This window comes from Teleopsis dalmanni, chromosome 1 (assembly GCF_002237135.1).
Source record: "Teleopsis dalmanni isolate 2A chromosome 1, ASM223713v2, whole genome shotgun sequence".
NCBI classification, from domain to species: domain Eukaryota; kingdom Metazoa; phylum Arthropoda; class Insecta; order Diptera; family Diopsidae; genus Teleopsis; species Teleopsis dalmanni.
In genome coordinates, this window is record NC_051846.1 from 169400963 (window position 1) to 169416132 (window position 15170).

The 15170-nt window shown below is 32.7% G+C and overlaps 1 protein-coding gene across 1 annotated transcript; it reads left to right on the forward strand.

Moving 5' to 3' along the window:
* Positions 1-1486: 1486 nt before the first annotated feature.
* On the forward strand, positions 1487-3773 carry LOC119666689 (ATPase GET3-like). Its single transcript, XM_038075971.1, has 3 exons — positions 1487-1688; positions 3448-3716; positions 3768-3773. The coding sequence occupies exons 1-3, from the start codon at positions 1487-1489 to the stop codon at positions 3771-3773; spliced, it is 477 nt and encodes a 158-aa protein (XP_037931899.1).
* Positions 3774-15170: the final 11397 nt, after the last annotated feature.

Below are 15170 nucleotides of genomic sequence, written 5' to 3' on the forward strand. Positions count from 1 at the left end.
TTATGTTACTTTTGCATATACATTTATGTATTTTTAGCTTAAATCATTGGCGGAGTTGCGTGAATGCGGGGATGTGTTTTTGGTAAGTTGTTTGCATTTAATATATTAAATAAAAATTAACCAATTATAATCACTGGTTACATGTAGGTTGGAAATTGGAAAAAATTTCCATCCTTATAGGCTGGTGCATGACAGTTATTTTTCGGAGAAGAAAAGTCTACTCAAACTTCAACAACCTTTTTCCAAAATATGTAAGCCATAAAAATTAACGCCATGTGTTGACAATGAAGATATTATTATATCTGCCTATTGAAGCTCGACGTACTATTACATTGACGAAGCATCATGTCCTTCGAAAAGATAATAAAATATTATCATGTTGCCTACAAACATCAAAATCAAGCTACAATTATCAACGCCGTATGGAAAATGTTCTGGGTAATTGGTGCCAAGGCATTTTTAAATCAGTCCAATGCAATTGTATGGAATGCTGCGTTGAAGCCGCCAAGCCAGCACCAGAGTTAATAGGTCAGCTCCCAGTCGACCTCTTTGAACCATTACACGTGGCTATTGGTCATCGCCGTGAAAAGCGCTGGACTGTCATATTCACATGTTTAACAGAATGTGCCGTGCATATAGACATCGTAAATAGCTTATCAACAGATGCATTCCTATTATGTTACGGTAACTTTATTAACCATGGTGTTACGCCAGTCAGAATGTGTAGTGATAATGGCATGAACTTCATTGGCACACAAAAAAATTAGGTAGTGATGAACAGTTTGTTATGTTAAAGGTATGCGTAAACAAGCCACTCAACTTGAAATTGAATGGATATTCAATTGCTCACAGAATCTTAGTGCAGTTGGTTACTGGGAGCGTCTTATAAAAATAGTTAAACGTCTTTTTTTAAGACAATTAGAAAAAAAGCGCCGAAGGTGGAAACATTGAGTGCAGCATTAATTGAAGCTGAAAATATTATTAATTGTCGACTGCTTACAGATGTTCCTTTGACGCACAGCAAACAGAAGCTGCACACACCAAATCATTTCTTATTAGGGTATGCCAATAGCATAAAAACACGCTATAATGACGTACACCTTGCAGTGATGGGGTTAGAACATTCCCTAGGCAAGGTATGCCTGTCGTAAGAGATGACTAAAATCCCGGTATCATGCCGACACTGAGCAGGCGCATTGGCAACGATCATTAAGACGTTTAAACCCTGGCAGACCACGAGAAACGCTCTTACACTGACACTATTAACTTTGTGCTACAGTTGAGTATGAGTCAGTTAAATATAGTCTTTACTAACACTGGTCCGACTCTGAACGTATATTCTCATAAGGAGGTGCAGGGAGTTCCATTCAAAGACAACTATGGGATCAAAAAGGTGACTGCACATTTAATGAACAACAACGAATTCAAATGGGAACCAAACAAAATTAATACAGCAAAAACAAAACCAACTACAAAAACAACAACAATGGAGGAGAAAGATACTGATAGCGTGCCCTACGAAGCTGACAGCATAGACTTAGGCAAGGGCACTGCGGATGTTGTAGACTCGTTTCTAAAATCGCCAAGGATTACCGTCGCTAAAACGTGCATTCCCCAAGGGATAGCACCAACGACAACGTTTCAGGTGTTTATAAAGACTTTAGGAAATGCTTTCCTTAGCCTGAGAAGTAAGATTTGATCTCTCATTGAAATGGTGAATGAGACACAATCGGATGGAAAGGACACAGGGCTATCTATCAACCGATGAGAGATATGATCGATGGCATCAGACTTCTTTACAAAGGCAGCGATCGAATTTCAAGGTAAGGTTGCAAGGGAGGCGATCCAGTCAGACTGTTGCTCCCAAACCTGCCCCTGGTTGAAAAAAGCAATAGACGCTAAGAGACAACGACTCACCTACTTAAGGTACTCTCGTTGGGCAAACTGGAAAAAAACGCCTAAGGAAAGGCAAGACAAAGGCGGAAGGCTTAACAGCAAGAGCAAAGGATGATGCAACCGTCACCGCCATTTACCCCGTACCTGCAAAGAAACTTGAAAAGCCTCCTCAGAAAAAAGTTACTTAAGTACAAAAGTGGAAAAAGGTCAAAACAAAAAAGAAACCGCGTATGCCACCCAAGCCGGATGCAATCATTATCGCATCGACTGCGAAGAAAAGTTACACGGATATACTTAGGACCATAAGGATGAACAAATCACTTATGGTAAATACCTGGTCGATTCGGTCAAGCGTTTTTGCAGGACCGCCAAAACGTAGTAGTTAGTTTTGCCGGAGATGTGATGAAGAAGGTCACTTTGCTGCTACGTGCAGTAAGGACAGCAAATGTATCCTTTATGGAGAAAAGCACGCCGTTGGAAACGCGAGCTGCCCGGAGTACAAGAAGGCGGCAGAAAAATTACGTAAATGAGAATTGTATAAATCAATCTGAATCACTGCAGGACGACACAGGACCTGTTGTTTCATACGGCTTATGAGCAAAATATGGATATAGCTCTCTTATGTGAACAAGAGAGTTTCTTTCATGATGTAAGAAACTACTCGCGGATTTTGTACACCTCCAATGCTCTACTACAGCTAAGCGACGCTTTTTTACTTTGGTCAAGGTAGAAGAGATCTTCTTGTTCTTCTGCTACGCTTCACCTAGTCTGGACTTAAAGGAATTTGAGCAACTACTCTCCGAAATCCTGGCAGAAGCCAATGACAAGTCTCCTCTAATCCTTGTGGGTGACTTTAATCCTTGGTCTACTTTTTGGGGTAACGTTTGCTCATGATGTTTGCGATGTGCTCGGTTCGTGGTTCGTGGGTGTTCGAAAAACACCATGCCATCGACGCACGACAGGGTGTTTTTCTTCATCGGTCAATTACCAACGGATCCGTAGGTTGAGGTGCTCTACTACCATGAACCGAGCACATCGCAAACATCGTGAGCAAACGTCAAGTCAAACGTTTGTTCGCCAATATTTAGCAGCACAAAATCTAGTTGAGAGAAATACTCTAAGACCACTCTTCGTCTGGAGTTGATGTGACAGCTACCCCAAAAAAGAAGTCCAAGCATTAAAGTCACCCGCAAGGATTAGAGGAAGCTTGCCATCGACGGATGACAGGGTGTTTTTCTCCGTCCCCGATTGGTTATAAAATCGGATGAAGAACAACAACACTTCTGGCCCAGATGGTATCCCTAGCGTTGCTATTATTGCGGCAATTAAAGCTGACCCAAACGTATTTGCAAACTTGTTTACCAAATGCGCGGAGGAAGGAGTTTTTCCAAGCCCTTGGAAAAAGCAAGATCTGGTCTTATGCCTTAAACCAGGGAAAGAACCGCAGGATCCAACAGTGTACCGACCAATATGCATGTTGGACGAACTCGGGGAAACCTTGGAATCTGTCATGGACAACATCTTGCACGAGTCCCTGGAACGCCACAAAAGACTTAGTGTGCGGCAATTCGGTTTCCGCAAAGGCAAGTCCACGCTTTATCACTGTTCCCACAGATCACACGTCACGTCTCTTATCATTTCCACAAGTCATCGAGGAAGGTCTGGGAAAATTAATGCGTTTAAAAATGAAAATTGCTCCACCTATATCGCAATTTGGTAGCATGTTGGGCTTAACTGATTTTAATCCAGATTCTTTATCAAATAAATTGGATGAAATGCTGAAAGTTATTAAACAAGTTAATGAACAGTTTAGAAATCCAGTAAGCATTTAATATTGTGTATTTAATATTATTAATAATAATTCCTTACAGTCTTAAATAAAAATAACTTCATATAACTGCATATATTGTGATTTTTATCGTTTTGTCGATTTAGAAAAAAAATATTTGAAATATTGAATTTTTTAGTATTTTTTAGTATAAAACACCTTCAATAAAATTATTCATTATACCAAATGCAATTAGTTGTAGAACATCTTTGAATACCTTTAGTATGTTATTCAGTTTATACAAAAGCCTATATATTTGTTTAAACTAATTAAAAAAAATTATTTATCAAACATACACATCAATCATACTCATTAAGGGGAATTTATTTATTAATTATCTTATTGTTTTATATAAAACAGACTTTAGATAGATAAACAACATAACAACAATAAGTTGAATGCAAGTGGTGTTCAGTAGAAAGAAACTTTCTGTACCTATATGTTATAAAGAAAGTTGCATATAAAAAAGGAAATGTATGTTGATCCTTTTTTTCGAGTCAGCGCAACTGGGCACTTTTACTCTTTGATAGCTGGGGGTACTACAGGGTTCCACCCATCTCATTGACTAATTTATGTATTGCCTATAAGCATCATGATTATTCAGTGATTGATCTAAGATCTGCGTACCTCCCCGTGCGGAGAGTGATTACTCTAAGATTAGATAGTGGTAAGTAGGATAGCCTGTCAATTTTCGCATATAAGTTCACGGCTCTGTCCCTTATGTATTTTTTTATCGGGTCTATTCTAAGGTCTCTTAGCATATCGTATGTGCGGATGTACCAAGGCACTTTGAAGAGCCTTCGGAGAGCCTGACTTTGAGCGACTTGTACCTTTTGTACAGTAGAGTCGACAGCTTTGCTATACGCGACACACCCATAAAGTAATGCTGGTCTAATTATCTGGCTAAAGATCAGTTTTCTGTTCTTCACGCTAAGGTTGTTGTGTTTGAAAAGTGGTTGTAAGCATTGTAGTGTTTTAGCGCAACTGCTTTCTTTGACTTGTATATGCTTATGCCAAGTGAATCGCTTATCAAACGTGATACCTAAGTATTTAATGCTATCCTCCCAATTAATCACGATGTCACCAACTCTTACTCTCGGTGGAAATATTACAACAATTATGTTTATAGAAACTTTTGTTATTAAAATGATTTTCTTTTATTACTACAGTGTTTAATCTCGAATTCGGATTACCAAAATAAAAAATGTGATGAATAGTTCTGAATGAAATTGATTTTTAATGAAAGTCTTTAATAATTTACAAATACATTTCTGATATTTTAAACTTTTATACAAGTTTTTAACAAAATTGTTAATTATTATTTGCTGAGTTTGTTTCATTCTGTTCATTATATGCAATTTTTCTTAGACTGAGAAATTGTAAAATATTCTATATTTATTTGCCGCTATTAATTGCAATATTTTGGCAATTATTTTACGACGCTTTATTCGTATGTAATTTAATTATTATTGAGAATTTTATTTTGTTCAATGCAGAACAATCTAATAATATTTTGATCCATAATTTTCATCAAAATATATAGTAAAGAAAAACAATATTCACAAGTATCCAAATGTAAACAAAACAAATGTAAACAAAAGATAACAAAAACAGCAACTGTCAAAATGAACACCTGAAACGATCATGTAAACGCTAAATCAACTTTAGCAAAGTTCGTTCACAAAAGTTCGTAATGTAAACATAGTATAAGTATTACTAATCACATCACAAATCGTAATGCATTAAGTATATCACATATTACTCAATGTAAACATTTTACATGTAAACTGTAAACTGCAAACATTATTTTAATAAAGCAAAAAATCATAAAAGGCGCACCGATAAATTTTTGTCGATAACATCTTTGTTAGATATATGTTAACATATATTGCATTTTGCACAACAGTTATTTTTGTTCACAATTTGATCAAAACAGAATTTCAACTATAACGTATTCCCTCTACTTCAAAGTTTTGTCCTTTCTACAAGCAAATAGCATACAAGACCATCAAAACAATTTATTTAAATGTTCGCAGCCTGTGATCCACTGGTTTTTATGGTAAATAGCTGTAGGAAAACGTCGGCTTACCACAGATTTCGACGTTTTTACATCAGGTACCAAATTCTTCATATCTGGAGTTGGTCTATTCATTTTATGAATTAAAATTAATCTTTTTTTCAAAAGATCGTTTAAGAAAAGATATCTGAATCAAATCTTTAATCACACATTTATCCATTTCTAAATATTATTTTTCACTTCAAATTTCTTTAATTTTTTTTTTACTTTTATCATTTGCTAGTATAAATTGCAATAATGACTTTGTTTTTGGTTTATTTCCAACCTCAACATAAGAGTAAGAAACTCTCATGCATTCATTTACTCTTTTACTTTGTATTTACTATGAGCGGTTCAGTTTTTTTATTGAACCATTTGCCCATATAAAACGGCAACCGTGACTTTGATTGTATTTGCACGCTTTATATGAACTTGGGGTTCAATTTGGTCGGTTGAACCTCTCGTCAAATGTAAAGCGATTTTCACTCAGTCATTTCTATTCTCTTTTGTATTTACTTTGCATAACATTGGAGGTTCACTTTTTTATTGAACCTCTCGCACGCATTAATTTAAGAGTTATGATTATTTTACGTACATATTTTGCGGGGCTTGTTTTCTCTATTATTTTTATATTTGTTTGTATGTTTTGTGTTGTGTATTCAATATTGAACATAGTCCCAATGTGAATGTTATTTCATTTGCATGCTTTGTAAGGAGCGCGGTGCAGTTTTTATTCTGAACCTTAGTATATTTTAAGAGGAATGTGTTTTCTCTTTTATTAATTATAAGTAATGTTGGGTGTAACTAACATATGTGTGATTTTGTTTGTATTGTACATTTTGTGTTTATGTTAATTTATTTGGAAAAGCTATTATAAAAAATGTTAACTAGCAAAATAGCGAGATTATTTACCTAATAAAAAAGAAATCTGAAAAGGAAGCTTTGTGAAGGTGTTCATTAACCATTCGACGCCTCGCATCTGGCATAAACATAGAATTTTCCACTGATGATGATACTGCCAACTATCTCTTAACAACTATCTCTCTTAAAATCTCTAATAAATTGACTTAGATATGAAAAAACTAAACTTTGCGAACGAAGTAATTTACTTCAGGTAACCATATATTTTCCATCTTATATAGCTTTCGAAAAAAGATTCTAACGGTACATGCCTTGTACCACATTTTCAAATTAATCTTGAATTAGCTATCAGAACAAGCAGTCTACTATTGCAGTGTTTTTATATTGAGATATATTCAATACTATATGCGTTAAGAACCTGGTTCAATAGCGCTAACCGAGACGGAGTTGCGATGGCGCGGTTTAAGTTCTTTAGTGTGATAAAGTGAACCCTAGACGAATCGCTTGTTTACCAGAACGTTTGATATGTAAAATGTTTTAATGCTTAAGAAGTGTATTCAATCATGAATTAATGAAGTTAACATAATAAAATAAAATAATATATATTAATTAATAATAAAAAAGTAGCCATTTCTATTTTAAAATTAAATTGAAGTATTTAAATAAATTTGATTCAATTCTCTACACATTTAAGTTATATTCGTTTACACCGCTATCAAAAATATGTCTTAATTCTGATAAATCAGTCATATAACGTAATATTGTTGTTTGGCAGTCATGATGGATGGAGCTTTTAGTTGGACGGGTTAACCATTGTCAGTTCCTTATTCATATTTTTATTTGTTTTCGAAGGTGGCAGCACTAAAGACGGTAAATTAATTCTTATTTTAACATTCTTGGTAAAAGTGTGAAACATTCAGTATAATATTTTAAATATTAAAAGAATAAAATATTTATTGAAATTATAATTAATAACACAGTAAGTCGTCTTTCTTTCTTTTGTAAGTCTCTTTTGTTTTAAAAATGTTTTTAAATATTTTTTTATAAAACATATAAACATATTTAATTTTTTTGATAAAATAAGGGAAGCGTGTTACGTGAAGTTTTTTTTTTAATTTCATTATAACTTGAATGAAGTTTATTATAGATTAAATATGGCTACATTATACCATATATCATCTTATAATTTTATTCTCATTATTTCCGTGATTTAATATATTTCAAATATTTTTTGGTTTCAATAGCAAATTTAGTAAGTAAATTTTTTTGCAAACAGACGGTTCTCCCGGAATAACCTATTCTGGAGGGTGCTATAGCAATTAATGTCAGTAAAAATGTTGAGGTACCGCCGATAGAATTTCCGATAGTTCCTTATAGAACTAATTTTAGTCTTAGTTTGCTGATAAGGCGTTATAGGAGTTCATGGTGTAAGACCTATGCTTATAATGGAAGCAGCTTGTAAGAAATTCAATAGGAATTATATTGCTTGCAATCAATAACTATGTGCTTACGTAAAAAAGGCTATATTTAGTAGCTTATAGCAAAAGTTCAGCCTTGTAGTTGAACTGCTTGTGTCTGCGCAGTTCTCTGGTCGAAAAGCCAGCAAGCGGCATGGTTTTACATAAAGTAAAAAGTTTTGCTTAAAAACACACAACATCACTTAAACTGAGTCTGGATGTTATTGGTTTTAATATTACCAATTTGAGCATTAAATGTCTAGTGCATCTTGCTTAGTTTCATTTTCTACATCAAAATCAAATGAAAGGAAGACAGCAATCAGCAGAGCAAATTACTTGCACTTTATCCAGAATAGTAGGAATATTTCTGCGGAACAAGCTCAGTACTTATTACTACCGTCACGATACCGTCTTGGTAAACCGTACGGTCAATGGACTGTTTGTTGCGAAAACTAATATATGTAATTCATTTTCAAAGATGGTACAAGGTATGCACCGTTGATATATTATTTTAAAAACTATTTGAGAAGGCGGGAAGAGAGAGAGAGAGAGAGAGAGAGAGAGAGAGAGAGAGCTAAAAAAATGTGTGTAAATACTTTTGACAACTAATAAGCATCAGTGCATTTGCTTATATTTTTGTCTAATGAACAGTTATCTTTCCAAATCTTTTTTTATTGGGTTTTCCATGATTTTTATTACAGATTATGCTAATGCTGTAGTTTCTCTGTCTTTATTGAAGTCTTTTCTAAAATCTTTTATCAAAACGTTTTTTCCCTTGACAGTTTATTAAATAAATAATATTTGACTGTTATTGTAATTATTAATGTGTAAATTGTCAATTTTCTATTTTTTACTTATCTATCTATAACTTTTTGTAAGTCCTAAAAATAATATTTTATTTTAAATATTAATACCAATTAATGCTTAGTCTAATGAAGTGATAAACAATAATCTAGTGAAGGCGCAAAGAGGAGTTTTGAAGAAACCTCGCAGTTAATAGAGAGTAAAAGTGCTCAGGTGCACTGACTCAACTAGCCTCAACATAATAGATATAACTTTAAGAACGTTTTCTCTGTCACACATTGTTTTCACGTAATCTTCCTTTAAACTGAGCTACTAAACTGAGCTAAAACCCATACTATTAAAATATTCCTATTACTGAACTGCTGTTCTGAATGGATCTGCAAAAAACAGGGTTTCATTACAGTTTCTATGTTCTTTCATGTACACACTATTACGAATACGATATCTTGGTTAAAAATTTGAGGAAAATATTTATGCGACCACAGCGTGTTGAAATAATACAAGATATGTTAAAAAAAGTAACGAGAATTTTGAAATTGTGTGCTCTACCATATATATTGTTTAAAAAATCGAGTTTTTTGCCATTGGTTGCACTATCACCACATAGATGAATACCACACTACGAAACTCTTTGCGGATCCATCACAGTTCGTTTGAACCAACTTAACTTTTGCAACGACGACTGAGGCTACCATATATTTGTTGTATGTTTGTTTCTTTTATTAGCGAGAAGCATTATTTTTTGCATTCCAAAACATATGATGGAGACGTGCATTAGAGTATTCCATTCTAATATGGCAATGATGAGAACGTAGAAGAAATTAAATGGATTTTACTTGGTAATAGCTAAATTACCATTACAGTAATAAAGATTTGAACAAATAGGGAAGTCATAAAACTAATGCAAATCAACTTCTAAGTTTGTGTTGAACATGAAGCGAGTTATATAATCAACAGTTCGTCTAAGAACATAGCAACATTATTCATCGGACTTGGCATTTTGGAACTCTTTTGTATTTTGCAAGTATAAAAGTACACTTAAAAGACAACGTTGTTCAGAAATAAACGAATTGAAGGTAAAATTGCATAAGGAGCTAAATACTATATCAGAAAAGACTCTCCAACAGTTTCGCCCAAGTTAGAAATTATTTGTATAATATCGTAGAAGAACTGCTTTCAAACCGATAAAATAAATATTAGTATGTAAAATAATTTTCGACCAATTGAAAATTCTCAATACTTTTCAATAACACCTCATATATAGATTTGATTTATATAGATTTGATTACATACCTAAAAACTTTAAATAGAAATTTGGTTAGAAGTTTTTAACGTTTGTTGTGTATTTCTCTAACCCGACCGTATAACTGGACAACATGCAAAACTTCCATGCAAAACATTAAATAATATCCTTTATATGTGAATTCATAAAGTTTAGAATATTTTTATAGCTGTTGTTTATGCATATTATATATGTCGTATATTATGCATTAGTTCTAAAGCTATGGATAAACAACAAAAGTTGCCTAAAGTCTAAATTTGAATAAGACGTCGAGTTGAGGAGTGTGTGCCAAAAGTAGTTGTGATTATATTCATCAGTATCGTCCGTGACTATGTAGTCCATGTAGGACCTAAGCCTGTTTAACAACTTACTTCCATTTCTTCTCTGTTTTTTGCTTTTGTTTCCAATTTCTTATGTTCATTTCTTCTAAATCCTGCTGCGCACTACCTTTCCAACGTTTTCTTGGTCGCCCTCTTCTGCAGCTTCCTACTTCGTTCACATAAATCTTAAGCGATACCCTCTCATATCAACCCATCTTAATGTGATTATATTAGTCACAATATTTGTAAATTTATTTATAATCAATTGGTATTTTTGAGTCATTGAATTAAATTAACTGAATAAATAATAGCAGTTAATGAAAAATAGTGTATTAAATGGAAATTACTGTTATATTAAGTCAGTCCTGAGACTAATTCAAAAATATTTTTAAATATTTAAAATTTTATGAATAAGTATAAATATACTTTAATATATAATATGTATTATTGTAATTCTGATCCCTTCGGTAGGAATTTTTTTTAATATTCTCTATAAGAATTTATTTTAATGTACTTCAAATTCATTGCGATTTAGTAAGCCAATAAACAAGTTTTTTTTCTTTAATAGTATTTTAATTCAATTGTGAAGGGTAAATATAAATTTTTATGTCCTTTTCCGCTTTATTAAATTCACTTAAAAGCAATAAAGACTTACAAGCAATTTATTTCTTATGTGCTAACAAAAACTTGAAATCGCTTTTCAGGTTAAACACTCGTTCCAGAAAAACGAATCTTGAAATCAAATTAACTCTTTTTACTCAGCTCGCAAATCCGTGTTCAACATTTACGAGTTATGTAAATATTTTTATTTTCAAATGGCAACGGCGTAGGGAAAAAACAAACAAACTCACCACAACAATCAACATATATACGACATAACCGAGTCCTTTTTTATCCTTGCCTAGTGAAGCACTATTTACAGGTGCCATGTTGACACTAATGTCACAATAGAAACGAATCTGATTTCTCTTGATTTTCCTTTTCTATTTGCGAAGTGGTTTAGTGCGGAGCTTTTGTGTTTCTTGTTTTGCAAAATAAATAAATAAAATTTCAAAAAACACACAAAAGAAGTTATTTTTTGCATTCCAAAGATACCTCCACTCCAGCCTTGCTTACGTTGTCTGACAATTGAGGAAAACAATAACGTATCCTCGTGACTTGCCACTTGCCACCTGCCACCTTCCAGTTCCCTCTTTTCAGAATTTTAGTTTCTAAAGAACTGAAAGTAAAAACTTGTTGGAAAATTGCATTGTTGACGCCTGAAATGTTGCGTACTTAAGCGCAAAAATTGCTTCTTTTTTGGATTTGCATATCAAAGTCCTTCTTTGTATTTTCTCTTTTTATACGAGATATTATATAATTTAATTTGTATTAAGGACTGAAGTTGAAGATATACCTTGTAAATATAGAAAGTATTTGCTTTTTAAACCATCTACACTATAAGCTAAAGTCTAGAGTAAACAGAAAGTTTTAAAAATAAGTATTTGGACAGTTATATTGCCATCTTTTGACTACTACAGTGCACGCTAGATATGCTCGATACACGCGACTAATTAAAAACCAGAGCTGTCCCGGAAACCGAATTTCCGCTATAACCGAACCCTAATTTCATTTAACCCATTAATTTCATTATTTTTTGAAATAACGGCTGAATCACGTAGTTCATATACTGCTGTTGTCGGCTTCTCATTTTCCAAAGTCCATTGTATACATATGTTAATTGGTGTACTAGCGTCGTCTACTTTATATGACAGTGGTCATTGTCATATAAATCCTCCGCTTCCGTTTCTGATAATTCTATTTGCTTTCTTCGGAAATAATTCACCACAAACACCGCAACAGACACATATAAACTTATAAAATTAAACTCCAAAATTTTCTTTGCTCTTTCTAAATGGAAGAGTGGGGATTTCCCTTATTACTGCTTACCTTGAAACAAAAAATGTGGCAAAGCATTGCAATCAAACTAGAAAAATAGATATATAAATTACAATTAGAAAAATAATATGTAAAAGTCACGAAAATAGAACCTGCAATGCTAAAAATTAATCTGATGCAATAACTGGGCCGTCGCAATAATGGGTAGTCGCGAATACCAAGCGTGTACTGTATATGGACGATAGGATAAATTTCTTATTAATGTACTGTGAAACGTCGAATATTATAAAATGGATATATTCATTAGCAATCTCAATAATGAGAAGAGCAGCTTCAGTGCTGTCTTGACGAATAAGACTTTAATTTTAAACGGAACATAACTGCCATAGACATAAAAGATATTAGGGGTATTCAGGCAACTGATTAGTTGCTTAGTTGATTCAAAAACTTCATATAAAAAAAATTTAGCATTTTGATGTTAATCAGTTGCTTGAACGACCCAAAATGCGTAATCTGATTAGTTTGTTGTGTGTAAATGCCTTGGCAGCACTCGCATCAGCAGCAAAAGTGAAACATACTTGTGATTGCAAAATTATTTACACACAATTCAAACAGGTGAGAGAGACAGCTAACAAATTTCTACACTAAAGTTCATTTTAAGTTATTATTACGACACTTGGTACTGGCAGCACTATTAATCAAATTTGTACTAATCTGAGAATCACCGAAATAGTTGATTCTGTGCTTAGTTTCATTTTTGTGTGCAAATTTTTGTTGTAATCAACTACTAAGCAACTAATCAGTTGCCTGAAATTAAGTGCAATAAAATTGCAGTAGAAATCAAGCAAAAGTTTTTTTTTTTTTTTTTGAATTTTATTTTGCTTTTTATTGAATCTTCTAAAAATTAACATAGAACTAGCAATAAATTACCGCTGCTAATTGCTGTATTAAAATATTTGAAAAAAAGAAAAATAGATAATTAATTATCCTTAGCCAAAGCTTCGTCCAATTCTGTTACCATATAGGACGTTATTCTTAAATAGTCTGGTTTATATTTATATCAAGCGAAAGTAACCTCAAATGTATGAAATTCAATTGCAGAACTTAATTCATTTTCTATAGCTTCGAAGTCTCGATCCATATTGTGAACCAGACAAAAGTCAACTTAGATAAGACCAGTTAATGGTTGCAATTGATTGACTTATCATGAAGCTCCTATTTATGAATATATTATATAGATAATATATAGATCTAATATATAACATAATATATTCAAATATAATATATTAGATTTAATATGAAAACAAAATTTAAAAATGAAGCTGTAAAGGGAGTTTGAAAGTAACCAATTTGTGAAAAGATTATATATGTCAAGGGTTTAAATCTAAAGTTAACTGGTTTTCTTGTTTTTATGCAAAATCTTTGACTCCGTGTTTGATGCAACTGTGTCCGCATAAAAAAACATTATCCATCTTGCTTTACCGCTTCTAGTGTTCAAGTGCCTATATTCACAGAGAGTTTCCTACATTTTCCGATATAAGAACAGAAATATGTAGAGCAAAAAGATTTCGTGATTTGCGAAATAATTTTCATGTTATCGAATTTTATATAATTCATAATTCATTCAGATACCTTAGAGCTTGCCAATTCATAAGATTTTCCTAGTAACTTACATTGAATACTTCTAGTGACCCCATAGTAATTCTCATAAGCAAATGGCAATTCCTTATCTGATATGCAAGCCGATATAGTCGTTAATAATAATGGATAATTATTTTAAGATGTACTGAATAACAACAACAAAAAATTTTATTTATTTGATAGTTGAATTTTTAGATGACCATACACCCATACTGAGTATTTTAAATATCCATCATCAGTGGTCTTGTTTTCACAAATAAATATGATATCTTTCGTATATAATCGTTATTTTTTAATAACGTTGAAAGTATATTCGTCAAAAACTTTCTAACCATCCCAACGATGTACAGTTCTAACAGTAATCAATGTATACTTCTTTTTGGCCCCATTCACCGTTAATATTATTTTCACAGAATTGATAACAGGAAAGGCGCGAATAAACATTAGGTTTGATACGTTCAATGACGCCAATTTCGTCTACAGATACAAAATATTGCCCGGAGAATAGTCACTTCAAAAAATAAATTAAATAGATTACAGGATGTTATATGAGACCTCTTTGTCTGAAACCTCTTACGATATCAAAACTCATATAATAAAGCATGAACATAGTACCGTACTTTGACGAATACGGGTACTTCTCAACGTTGTCCTGTAAAATTGCATTTGTGAAATTTGACAATTAATCTGCAAGAATAAAACTTTTCTGAAGACATATTCAGACTATGAAATTAATATTTTTCTCTTTGTATAATATTTTTCAACAATTTTGTAAATGTATAAAAGAAAATTATTGATAGCTTATCTGCTTATGTGAACCCAAGAGAAATAAAAAAAAAATCTTCTATTTATTAACATCCAAAATTTATAAATTTTGCAGATATCGATATTTACAATACAGTAAGCAGAGATATAAATAAAATATATGATTGACCTCTGCATAGGTTCTACATATATTAAGTATAAACAGAATGAAAGTTATTATCTATATTATTTTCAAACTCTACGATGAGAAGGACAAAGGGACTGAAAGCTTAAAGGTACCACTTTGGAGTGGCTGTCAATAATATTTAGAGTACAATATTACTTAGAGAATATTCTGAGCGGCATTAGAAACAAGGTTTTCTTCGTGAATATTACAGGATTG

What these genes read in the sequence shown, in the direction of transcription:
- LOC119666689 (XM_038075971.1), top strand. Translation starts at nt 1,487, where the DNA reads ATGGAGGAGAAAGATACTGATAGCGTGCCCTACGAAGCTGACAGCATA. An exon ending in TGCTTTCCTTAGCCTGAGAA is followed by an intron (nt 1,689 to 3,447) that starts GTAAGATTTGAT and finishes ACGCCACAAAAG; the next exon opens with ACTTAGTGTGCGGCAATTCG.